We start from the raw sequence: 13638 nt of genomic DNA on the forward strand, positions 1-13638 counted from the left end.
GAATAACCTTTTATCTTCAATACAGAATCATTAGGAACAACCATAGCATTGTCAATCCAGACGTCCCAGTAGAGTCCACAGGCATGACACAGCCTTAACTTGGCTTTTGGTTCTGTAGCCAGAAGTTGGATTAATGTGAAAATGATAATTAGAGGAAATATTTATTTTTATCATTTTTAAAAGACTTTCTTCCTTATAAATGTTTTCCAGGAAATAAATCAGCTTGTACTTTTCACCTTTAGTAACAAATGGTTTCTTACCCAGGTATTTTCAATCAGCTATTAAATCTGGGGCTACTCAGATGCAAGCTGACAGCTGTAATTTCTTTTTGTAGAGAGCCTATTTTACGTGTCACAAGTGTTCAATACATGTTTGGTAGAAGTTTTTCATGTGACTATGAAAGCCAACACCCCAGACCAGAAGGCAGAGTAGTTCCCTGGCTGGAAACTGCCAATACTGTCATATCGGATATTTATCTTTTCCACCTGGGGGACGACACTGAAACAGATCCATAATGAGGTTCTGACTGGTATCTGCAGGTCAGACAGTATTTGAAATGCAGCTTAGTGACTCCAGAGCCCATTCTTTTACCCTTTGCCAAACTGAGTTCCAAATGATTGACTTATTGTAGGGAACGGTGCATGAACTACTAGGATAGGACCTAGTTACTGAAGTGCAGTCCAAAGTTAGAATTCAGCAGTTAGAACGGGTTGAACAGCAAAACATCCAACAAGGCTGACTTGGTGCTGAGCGCCTAATCCAGGTGACTTTAAATCCAGGAGAAGGGTTCATCCAGAACTGGGGTGAATCTGATTCTACAGGCAGAGACTAAGTGGATTAAATAGGGGGTGAAGGAATTTGAGGGGTAAGAAGTAAGACAGTAGAAAGCAAGACAATGTGGATGGAATTTCATCTATATCGGAAAATAAGTAAGAGGTTATACTCATTAAAGGAGAATAAAAGGATAAAACTTGTCATCTTTGAATAGAAAGCACCTGGCAACACATGGCATTGCCTTTTATGACATGAGAGAATGCCATATTGCATGACTAAATGAATAACATGTATATCTGGAAAGTGAATTCAGTTAAATTCCTTTAATTTCAGCAATCATTCCGTCCACAATTCCTTGGTGTGGCTGAACAATTACACAATGAAGGCTTCAAGGTATGTGATATTATTTTTTTAAGTTGTTTTCTGTCAACATGCTATCTGCAAAAAAGCATACTGAAGAATATTAGCGAATAAAATAGCGCAAAATATAACCTCTCCACTTGAAAGATGTCTAACTTGACAGTTTCAAAACTTCAATGGAATAAACTAATTAGAAAGACTAGCTTTAAGTTTTAACACAATTACCACAAACTCAATAAAATTTGCTGGCTAAAAACTTAGAGAGTTTTGCAAACACAGAATTGGGATAAAGTTTCAACATATTTCCATATATTTTCCATTTTTCCTTTTTCTATTTCCGTACGAAGTCATAGTTTCCAGGTGTTAACAGTTACAGGCAAAAATTCTTTGCCATGAATGTCTCCACACAAAGCCTGGTTCTGTAAAACAGAATGAGTCCCAAGGCTCATTGGACCTGTGGTCATGAGGGTTTGTTGGCCTAATAACAATGAATTTTCAGCCATCAACAACTCTTTATTTTTCTCCTCTACAAAAGCAGTTACAATTGAGGTTATTAAATTTTTTCTTACTGCAAATATTTTAAAAATATTTAAAGTGCCCATGACTCTAGATGCTGAGTCTAAATCTCTATTTCTGACATCATTTTGCATCTCATATTCACCGTTTTTTTCTGCTCTATGCTTTAAATGACACATGTGTCCCAGTGGGTGTCTTTGTTCTGTGAAAACTTTCCCTGTGATACAGTAACCAACTTTTCCATCTTAAATGCAGCTCTTTGCTACGGAAGCCACATCAGACTGGCTCAATGCCAACAATGTCCCTGCCACCCCAGTGGCGTGGCCGTCTCAAGAAGGACAGAATCCCAGCCTCTCTTCCATCAGAAAGTAAGAACTGGGCAGAATATTCTGAGATAGCAAAACAGATGAAGGATTAACTTTGGGAACTATTGTGATGTAAATATATCACCTTACCCTATAGCAAGTCTTCTAAAAGTCTTCTTAGTCATCCAATTTAAAATGACGAAATTGGTGAACGATAGTAAAGCTTCCTTCTCATGAACTTTGCTATTACTGCAAAACACATAATTCCATATATGTACATGGTGATATGTAGCATCTCTCAAAATGTCTCCTAGTAAGTATCCATTCCTTGACTGACACCAAGATCTCAGTGGTGAGAATCATGGGCATGAAGAATGTAATGCAGTACTCTGTATTTTATGGCAAACTTATATTGTGTATATCAAGAATGCTCAGCTGCATTTCACTGAGGTTGTACATCAATGAATCAGTCAGTTTACTGAGGACTTGCAGCATGCAGGACACTAGGGGGCGTGCTATGGTAATGTCATCTATTGTATTACCTAATTTGCCATTCTTTGATCAGGTTGGTTGTTATGCCTTAGGCTATGTCATCATTAGGTTTTTTTTTTTTTTAACATCTTTATTGGCGTATAATTGCTTTACAGTGGTGTGTTAGTTTCTGCTTTATAACAAAGTGAATCAGCTATACATATACATATATCCCCATATCTCCTCCCTCTTGCGTCTCTCTCCCACCCTCCCTATCCCACCCCTCTAGGTGGTCACAAAACACCCAGCTGATCTCCCTGTGCTATATGGCTGCTTCCTACTAGATATCTATTTTACATTTGGTTGTATATATAAGTCCATGCCACTCTCTCACTTCGTCCCAGCTTAGCCTTCCCCCTCCCCATGTCCTCAAGTCCATTCTCTATATCTGCGTCTTTATTCCTGTCCTGCCCCTAGGTTCATCAGAACCTTTTTTTTTTTTTAGATTCCATATATATGTGTTAGCATACGGTATTTATTTTCCTCTTTCTGACTTACTTCACTCTGTATGACAGACTCTAGGTCTATCCACCTCACTACAAATAACTCAATTTCTTTTCTTTTCGTGGCTCAGTAATATATATTCCATTATATATATATATATATATATATATATATATATATATACACCACATCTTCTTTATTCATTCATCTGTCGATGGACACTTAGGTTGCTTCCATATCCTGGCTATTGTAAATAGAGCTGCAATGGACATTGTGGTGCATGACTCTTTTTGAATTATGGTTTTCTCAGGTATATGCCCAGTAGTGAGGTTGCTGGGTCATATGGTAGTCATATTTTTAGTTTTTTAAGGAACCTCCATACTGTTCTCCATAGTGGCTGTATCAATTTACATTCCCACCAATAGTGCAAGAGGGTTCCCTTTTCTCCACACCTTGTCCAGCATTTATTGTTTGTAGATTTTTTGTTGATGGCCATTCTGACCGGTGTGAGGTGATACCTCATTGTAGTTTTGATTTGCATTTCTCTAATGATTAGTGATGTTGAGCATTCTTTCGTGTGCTTGTTGGCAATCTGTATATCTTCTTTGGAGAAATGTCTATTTAGGTCTTCTGCCCATGTTTGGATTGGGTTGTTTGTTTTTGATATTGAGCTGCATGAGCTGCTTGTAAATTTTGGAGATTAATCCTTTGTCAGTTGTTTCATTTGCAAATATTTTCTCCAATTCTGAGGGTTGTCTTTTCATCTTGTTTATGGTTTCCTTTGCTGTGCAACAGCTTTTAAGTTTCATTAGGTCCCATTTGTTTATTTTTGTTTTTATTTCCATTTCTCTAGGAGGTGGGTCAAAAAGGATCTTGCTGTGATTTATGTCATAGAGTGTTCTGCCTATGTTTTCCTCTAAGAGTTTATAGTGTCTGGCCTTACATTTAGGTCTTTAATCCATTTTGAGTTTATTTTTGTGTATGGTGTTAGGGAGTGTTCTAATTTCATTATTTTACATGTAGCTGTCCAGTTTTCCCAGCACCACTTATTGAAGAGGCTGTCTTTTCTCCGTTGTATATTCTTTGCTCCTTTATCAAAGATATGCTGACCATAGGTGTGTGGGTTTATATCTGGGCTTTCTATCCTGTCCCAGTGATCTATATTTCTGTTTTTGTGCCAGTACCATACTATCTTGATTACTGTAGCTTTGTAGTATAGTCTGAAGCCAGGGAGCCTGATTCCTCCAGCACCGTGTTTCTTTCTAAAGATTGCTTTGGCTATTGGGGGTCTTTTGTTTTTCTGTGCAAATTGTGAAATTTTTTGTTCTAGTTCTGTGAAAAATGTGGTAGTTTGATAGGGATTGCATCGAATCTGTAGAATACTTTCAATAGTATAGTCATTTTCACAATGTTGATTCTTCCAATCCAAGAACATGGTATATCTCTCCATCTGTTTATATCATCTTTAATTTCTTTCATCAGTGTCATGGTTTTCTGCATACAGGTCTTTTGTCTCCTTAGGTAGGTTTATTCCTAGGTATTTTATTCTTTTTGTTGCAGTGGTAAATGGGAGTGTTTCCTTAATTTTTCTTTCAGATTTTTCATCATTAGTGTATAGGAAGGCAAGAGATTTCTGTACATTAATTTTGAATCCTGCTACTTTACCAAATTCATTGATTAGCTCTAGTAGTTTTCTGGTAGCATCTTTAGGATTCTGTACATCACTAGGTTTTGTAAGACATTTATTTCAGCACACTACATGAGCCTTCAGGAACACCATTACATCAACACTTATGGAGCTATGTGGCACGGGTACATGGGAGGTAATTCTCAGGCGCTACAGGATGTTACAGCCTACTAAATGGCTAAGTCATACCAAATTCTATGTGATATACTATTTGATAGGGCTCTTAAGAAAGTAACCTAAATTATTATCAAATTAATAAAAGAAGGGCACATTGTTCTGACTTTAGCAGACTTCTAATGATGCTATATGCCCTCCTTAGGGCTTTGTAAAACAATACTTCATGCTTTTGACATTTTGATTAAATGTCTCCTAGTGTGTGTAGTAGCCCAGCAACAGAATGTGAAATGTTTTAATTTAAAATCAGGCGACCTGTATTTCCACACCATCAGCTAAGGCACTGGGAAACAGGCAATGAAGTAAAGTTGATCTGAGGGGGGAGTATGGGGGCCAAATGGCCTTCAGTGCTGGAGGAACCACCTCCTGTAAAATAAATAATTGTCTATCCAATTACTAGTTCTTGCTATGGATAGATAGCATTTTAAAGAGAAACAAATATTTCCATTCGATTAGTTAGGCATTCACCAGAATTCTTTCAAGAACACGACAAAAATTTATAACCCCCAAATGTGTGTAATTTGTACATCTGCTTAGGAATAAAGGAGGGCAGGTGTCAATCAACTCAGTATGGAATGGACTTGAATCGTTAAGAGAAGTAATTTACATTAGTATTTTAAAAAACTACTTATAAAATATACATAGTCTCCTGCAAACTTGTGTTTATTTTGTTTATTCCTCCAGGTTGATTAGAGACGGCAGCATTGACTTGGTGATTAACCTCCCCAATAACAACACTAAATTTGTCCATGATAATTATGTGATTCGGAGGACAGCTGTTGACAGTGGAATTGCTCTCCTCACTAATTTCCAGGTATGTTCTTTTTCTCACAGATAGCCTGCCTGAGGGTTTTTATTTCTGCGCCTCCCTTCAGAGTGCACATCTCTCTTCTCCCTTTCTTGTAACTTTCAGAATGGAGAAGAATTTCTAAATAGAATCTAAAATAATGGTCTATTTTGGTAGGTCATGGCCTATCTGAGACAGTTGGTGATCAAGGAGTTGAGATAATCAGAAGCCATGGATAGCCATGGTTCTCTCATTACCCATACAATTATCCTTTAAATAACATGTGTGGTGTGGCATGGAATAAAGATACACAATTTTATTCCATCGTGTCTAAATGAAAGCCACCGCATAAAAGCAACAGGTTAATGATCATTGAAGATCCAGATACAGTGCAAGCACTTGTCCAATTCACAGGAAATGATCGCAGGAGGTATGTTCCCTTCTACTTGGACATGACCCACCAGATTTATCACAGGGAGAAGAAATGTTTGTCAAGACTCGTTAACTTTCTGCCCATTGTATTTTTTCCCCCTCAGTCAGTTTTAATCCCCATGGGGGGTGGGGGGAAATAAGCTCATTCATGTTGAGGTCTGAGATACAGGAGAAAGTCCCCGTTAAATAAAAATGTTTGTGTCTTCCATCTCCTGCCCCTTTGAAAATTGGGAACAGAAACTGTGACTTTTCACTCCTGCTGCATTAAACATTCGCTTTCATTTCATATGCGTTGCTAAGATTCCTACCCTTATATTTTCAGGTGACCAAACTTTTTGCGGAAGCTGTGAAGAAATCTCGCAATGTGGACGCCAAGAGTCTCTTCCACTACAGGCAGTACCGTGCTGGGAAAGCGGCATAGAGAAATGGATGCCCCATCTCCATTCTTAAATCAACCTAAGCCAGTTTTTTATCTAAAGAAACTGATTCACAACTTTCTTTCCCAGAGATGACTATTGATATCAAGGTTTATTTCAGTTTACTTAGTTATGCCTTAATATTCTCTTCTTTCACAATTAAATTGTTGTCAGTCACTTTTTAAAAACCTTACTTAGAGAGTCCTTCACGAGAATTCCTTCATTTACTAAATGCCTTATTTTTGGTGTGCTAAGCTTACCTACATGCTTCTTTGCAGCTAACATTTTATGGTGCTGATTAACGATGATCAAGGTCGAAAAAGTTGCTGCTCTATCTTCTGAACTCTTTCTATATATACTTTACGGACACTATTGTCATTGTTTTTAAATACCATCTGCCATACTCAGGACACTTTAACAAAGGCAGAATACTATAAAAATGGTTAAAATGAAATGTGGATTTAATTTATGAACTCCTCCATCATGATGTTTGTGTATTGCTTCTTTTTAATCATCATTCTCTCTGGCTTAACCAGGAATATCCTTATCCCCTCCCACAGTGCTGAATTTGAGACGTGTGACAGAGGTCTTTAAAGTATGGATTTCTTTAAAGGACACTGGTTTGCAGTTTTGTGTTTTGTAGTATGTCAGCAGATGGTGGATACCGCTGAGGTGGTTTCTTCTTGTTTTCCTTTGGATTTGTAACCTGAGCCAAGTGAAATCCTCAGATTTATGCCATCTCTGCAACCCCCCCTCCTTCCTGCCAACTTTGGAATAACTTGGAAGTTATGTTCATCCCCTTCAGATTATAGATTCTGTTGATCTGCTGAGTCCCACTCTGCGATGAGCGTTTTACACATTTTAAGCACAAGATCCTTGTTCCTTCTACATATAAGAAAAGTCTTTCCTACAGGCAGCCTTTGTCACTTTTAAACTTTTTGTGTTATTACAAGCGCTCTAATTGTGAACTTTTAAATAAAATACTATCAACAGACAAGACAGTTGTATTCTTGCTATTATGTGTTCATTTATTTTTACATTGATACACAAAATCTGTTCATTTCTCTGATGAAACAGGGTTTTGGGCCAAGATTATATCTTTTTTTTCTTTTTCTATTCAAAGCCCTATAGGATATGAACAAATTAATATTAAAATTAATGAAGCTTAAACTGTTACATTTCTCTTTTTTTTTTCTCCTCCCATAGCTTGCTTATCTCATTAAAAATTTATTTTCTTTTTATGTAGTTATATACTACCCTTGATCTGGACCCTTTCAAACATACAGCTATAATCACACACTGACTAATGATTGCCACACATACATAATAAACTAAACTTTTAAAAAACGTCTTGCATAACACAGAGAAAAGCACTTGAACCCAGTCAGAGGCTGATCCATATCGTCTGAAACATAGTGCCAATGGCCGTGGTGATACCATATCCCAGAAATACCACCTAAAACGTGGCTTTGTGAAATTTCTAAGATAATGAGGACATAATAGCTTTTATCCTTTCCCTTGATATAGATCTACATGAAGGCTTTTAAAATTTATTTTCCCCTTCTTTCCCTCTTGTTATCATTGTGGTTGAGACCTTCCTTACTTTTTTTTTTTTTTTTTTTTGGTGGTACGCGGGCCTCTCACTCTTGTGGCCTCTCCCGTTGCGGAGCACAGGCTCAGCGGCCATGGCTCACGGGCCCAGCCGCTCCGCGGCATGTGGGATCTTCCCGGACTGGGGCACGAACCCGTGTCCCCTGCATCGGCAGGCGAACTCTCAACCACTGCGCCACCAGGGAAGCCCAAGACCTTCCTTACTTCTTCCCCATAATATTATATTAATATACTCCCTGATCATTGATTCATTCACCTAAAAATACTTAATGAGTTTCTTCAAGTTTTAGTGTAGAATATACTATGATCCCTCCTACACCTATTATTCTAGTACTTTTCTGATGCTGTATTACTTTGCACCATCACACCACCAGCACAACCATAATAAGTAACTAACATTATGGAGTATCTGCTATTCCTCAGGTAGTTCTAAGTCCTTTACATGAGTTAACCCATTTAATCCTCAAAATACCCCTATGAGTAGGTGCTGTCATCTCCATATTATAATAAACTGAAGCACCAGAAGTTAATTAACATGCCCAGGGTCACACAAAATGCAGTTTCATTTTTTTATATCTTATATTTTAATGAAGACAGACATGTTAAAAAAAAATCACTTCTCACAGTGAAGAAAATACTTGCTTGCAGAGATCAGGAAAAGGCTTTTCTGGGGAGATGGTCTCAGGTGTTGTCTTGTACAGTGTGTTGTAGCTCTCCAGGTAGACTAGAGGATAAGCACACTCATTTGAGGAAATTACAAGCAGCCTGGTATACCTGGAGCTCAAGGCATGTGTGGAGAGAAAGAGCTATGGGGAGAGGTTGAGAATAAATTCTTAGTTATGCGTGTTTAAACCACATAGAAATTTTAAAACTTTTTATTTGGAAAGAATTTTGCACTTAAAAATTTGCAAAAATAAAAACAGTACACCCTTTGCCCAGATTTACCTATTGGTAATATTTTACCCCATTTGACTTAGTATTGCTTTCTCTATCCTCTATCAATCGTCTGTCTATCATGTATCTATCATGTATCTATCTATCTAAATACACATATGTATATACACACTCAGAGGAAGAGAAAAATTACACTTTGACCAAAAGTAAGCAGTTAGTGACCAATTTAGAAAAGTAACTCATAATTAGAAACAAAAGAATTGCTTGCTGAAAGTACCAAAAGGTCAAAGTAATAGTTAAGTTTTGTGTCGTGGAAATTTTATAAAGGCTCTCAATTTTTATATTAATTTGAAGAAGCTATTTGTAAAATACAATAAAATGAGAAGAGTAGTAATAATTAATCAAGCAGTACTGTTTCTAAATAATCCCTATATTTTTGTTCCTGAAATAAAGGATTTTGGGGAAACGGAAGATGATACACACTCTCTCCAAGGTGCTGAAAATGAAATTATATTAATTTTTGTTTTTGTTACCTTTGGGTTTCCTAATGTTCCAAACTTTAAGAAGAACTAAACACAAATAAATAACGCATTCAGTAGTTTGGTTGGAGGAGGGAAATGCAAGAAAATGAAAGCAGATTTGTGTTCAGATCTGACAAGGCTTTGTCCTTTTGGAACATTTGTACTCTTTTATACAAACAGGTTAACACATTTTAAAACCTCTGAATCTGTTATATATCACCAGTGCAGACAACATACGGGCTATGTCTGTCTGTAGAGCTGAATAAAAATCGAAGTAGCATTTTCCATGCTGAGAATTCAACAGTGGGCAAGGAGGACCAGGTCTACTGAGTGGGGTGTAAAGGAGCGCAGCCAGCTTGTGAAATGAAGAAGAAAGAGGACTAAAGAATGATCCAATTAGAGGTGTAGGATTTTACGGCTTTGGAAAGGTAAGTAGAGTATTTTAACTGTACTTTTGTCAAACTTTCCTCTTAAACAGCATTCCTCCTGGAAACTTTTTTAAAAACAGCTACTACGTTCATGTATCTCAACAGCTGCAGGTACTTGAACCTCAGCTTCTACAGTGTCCACAGCTTCTTGAACAGGGAAAGTGGAAATTATCAGAGAAGCAAACCAAGGCTGAATGCAGTTAAGTGCTCTGTAATTACACACCAGTATTACCATTTGGATGCTGGTGCGGCTCCCTTGCAGGCACAGGTGCCATAAATGCTCACATACACCCAATGAAATCCACAAAGACCTTTCATTATATACCACTGGAGACACCCTTAGCTTGAAAAAGACTAGCTTAAATTTCCTTCTTTCCTGTCTTTCTCTTACCACTTCTTTTTCCTTTGTTCTTATGTATAAAAATTCTATTTTTCCTGATGAATATTACTGTGCTATTTTATGAGACGCTGTTGCAATTGGTGAGTGTGAGGGGAATGTGGCAGGAAGAAGAACGTCCATCCTCCTCCTAAGCAGCTCCCTGGGCTCTGAAAAATTGGTAATAATTGTCCCTACTTCTTCTCTTGTGCACAGCGTAGGGTGCAAGGGGTCCAGAAAGAGAGTTTAAGTACCTACAGCTGTTGAGATCAATGCAGTAATGAATAAAAAACAAAACAAAACAAACCCTCAGCAAGTCAAAATTAGCACCATTTGTGAGTGGTCCTTGTTGCTTTAAGATCATTTTTAAAGGTTTTTACAACTTTCATTTTATAAAGGACTTGTGTTCACAAAGAAAACTATTGATTATTGACCAAAACAAAAAAATAGGCTTTTCTGGTAGCGGTAAAGGTTCACTTTCTCTCTCCTGAAACTACCAGCCTAGCTAATTATTTCTTTAAGGTGTTTCCTAGAAGAAACACACAAACTCCGTAGAAGTGCTTTTGTTCATCAAAGGAAGAAACAAGCATTCTCACAAAAAAGTCAAAACTGCTGTGTTCCCAAGTGATTATTTCCCACACAAAGCTTAGTGCTGTTGGCAGCTGCAATGAAGACAGGTGAGATGTGAGCATGCAGAAAAGAGAGAGAATCCAAAAGCTCAAAACATGTTATTAAAAAAGAGAAAGAACTTGAAAATGTACGTATTTTATTAATAAAAATACACTCTAATATCCAGTGTCTAGATAACTATACTTTCCTTTCTGAAATTTAAGCGCATTCAGTAATCTCCTTCATAGTCTCTCTTCTACCTGCCTATGCAATGTCCTGAAGGATGAAATATGGCATGGCTTTGAGGTCATTAGCATAACAGAAATATTCTGCTAAGTGTTTCCCATAACTCTTTACAAAATTCCACATAGAATGCTGCAAATGAAATTTATATGGAATAATTTAATTAGACTAATATTTATTTTAATCTCTCCATTCAAAAGGAGTTACATATGGATCCTTTTTAAAGAATGTTTTCTAATTAAACTAAGGACATAATTTCATATTATTTGCCAGGTTTTATAGGCTTTCCTTCCCCTTCATAATTAAAATATATAGGGAGCTGCAGGGGGAAAATGGTAATGTTGCAGTTAAGACGTGAGTGAATAGGAATTTTTAAAGATTGTTTTAAAACCATAAGGCACAAGCATTTGAAGTAAATTAGGTTCATACTTTATTTATTATATCAGAATAAGATAAAGCAACACTGAATTGACTTTCCCAATGTTGGGGGGCCTCCAGAGCAAAAGGTTACCTTGTGCTAAATCTATCATCACCTGCCTTGGTGTACTGTGTGAAGTCCTGTTTTCTTCAGAAGTAATTCACTCACTCTAGGGTCTGACTCTGTTGAAATCTGTGGATCTTTGGGGCCCCAGGGACTTATAAATAAACACATGGTACTTTGTAGACTGATTCATCAGGGAATGGTCCCTGGCTTACCCTAATTGGGTTTTGCCATGCTAATCTCTCTGGAAGGGTGATTTCAAACATATTTTCAGAAGTACATGAAACACATGGTTCTTTGATTACCATATTTGTACTAATGTCCATATGAAGGTGTTGCTTTTAATCAATGATGGTTTTTTTTGATCCATTGGGGTTATTCCACTATAAATAATTTCAGGTCATCTCAGCACTTATTTTCTTCAACCTGAAACCTAGAGCATTTGAAATCATGAGTCTCTGGTACTTACACAGATCTACAGAAAGTAAGGACATATTTCCCTGTTACATTCCTGGAACCTAAATTATAATAGGTGTTCAAAACTATTGAATCCACAAAATTTTGATTCTTAAAAATGATTGTGGTGCAAAGTGTTTGATCAGAATGATTGTGTTCCTGTCCTCCCTTTTAGTTATAAGTTCCTATTCTCCTCCTTTGGCTAAGGGAACTTGATCCAGTTTACACCGGACCTCCAGTCTTAATTTCACTCCTCATAAATTTAGGGGGCTGCAGAGTTTGTAAAGGAAACCCTGTAAACACTAATTTTCCAAAATCTTCAATCAACTTTCTCCTCAAGACTAGATCAACAGAATTCTCTTCAACCTTAGTTATTGTTTCAGTAATCTTCTCAATACTTGTGTATATCTCAGTGACCATGATTTTAAATAAGCACATATTTATCACCTCCAAGAGTGATGTTTAATCTATACCTTCATTTGTTCTTTCTCCATTGTAGTTTGCTCATGGCCACTCACTTACCATTCCTTTTTCATCTTTATAATTGCTTATTATAGAGTAGTTCACACAGAGTAGCCATGCAAATCTACTTTTTGGTAGAAAATAGACAATTTAAGAATATGTAGTTTCTTGTATATAGTATCTCTGTATCACTTTTCTTTAGCCGTTTGTGTCTTATATTTATTCATTAAATTCACAAACATTTATTGAGCATCTATAAATAGAATAGATTTGGACTTATGAAGTTTACAGTTTAGAGGTGGATGCAGAGAGTTTAAAAAAAAACTATTATGATAGAACTTGATTAATGCTTTTGTAAGGGAAATTTAGGGGCTATATGCACACATGCCTGGGGCAGATCAGGGCAGGCTTCCATAAACTGGAACTCGAGGGATAAGTAAGAATTTGCCAGGTGAAAAAGTGTGGTGTGTTCTACAGTGTGTATGCACAGTGAAAATAATGTGTGTGAAGACCCCGAGGCAAAGAAAACATACTGCGTTTAAAGAATTGAAGAAGGCTGAGTGTGACTGGAGCATCACTCATGCATGGTTGATGGTGAGGCTGGGACATAGCACAGGCTAAACCCTAACCACCCTATAAGCCATGTTGAGGAATTTGGACACTTTGCTAAGGATAGCAGGAAACTGTTGAAGTTAAGTTAGAAGGTAACATAATTACTTTAGCATTTTGGAAAACTCACTTTGACTGCCGAACAGAGAATGAATTGCATGAGCCAGGATTGGAGGCAGAGACTAGTTAAGAGGCTAATGCAGTGATCTGGTCCAGGACAGAGAGAGAGAGAGACAGAGAGAGAGAGAGAGAGGGAGAGACAAGCATCACTTGGACTGGAATAGGAAAGAGAAATCAATTTGAAGAATGATGTATTTGGGAGAAAGAACTGTCACGATTTGTTTGGATGAGTGAGAGGGGTTACTCAGATTCAGAGCTCCATGTTTGCCTGAGCATATAGGTGAGAGATCATGTGATATTTTTGGCATTAATAAACACAGGAGTTAGTACTGGGTTTTGGTTAAAAATGATAAGTTCTGTTTTAATCATGAGAGTTTCAGGTATCCATGAGAGGCAGAAAGG

The 13638-nt window shown here is 37.2% G+C and overlaps 1 protein-coding gene across 1 annotated transcript in view; it reads left to right on the top strand.

Moving 5' to 3' along the window:
• Positions 1–7423, top strand: part of CPS1 (carbamoyl-phosphate synthase 1) — a 144489-nt gene extending 137066 nt beyond the window's left edge. The window contains exons 35-38 of the mRNA XM_082841477.1: positions 1108–1167; positions 1906–2018; positions 5476–5605; positions 6333–7423. Coding sequence (XP_082697603.1) covers positions 1108–1167; positions 1906–2018; positions 5476–5605; positions 6333–6431 — 402 coding nt within the window. The 3' untranslated portion in view covers positions 6432–7423. The remainder of the gene's footprint in view (positions 1–1107; positions 1168–1905; positions 2019–5475; positions 5606–6332) is intronic.
• Positions 7424–13638: the final 6215 nt, after the last annotated feature.

The sequence above is a fragment of the Leucopleurus acutus genome, assembly GCF_964270905.1.
Source record: "Leucopleurus acutus genome assembly, chromosome: 6".
NCBI classification, from domain to species: domain Eukaryota; kingdom Metazoa; phylum Chordata; class Mammalia; order Artiodactyla; family Delphinidae; genus Leucopleurus; species Leucopleurus acutus.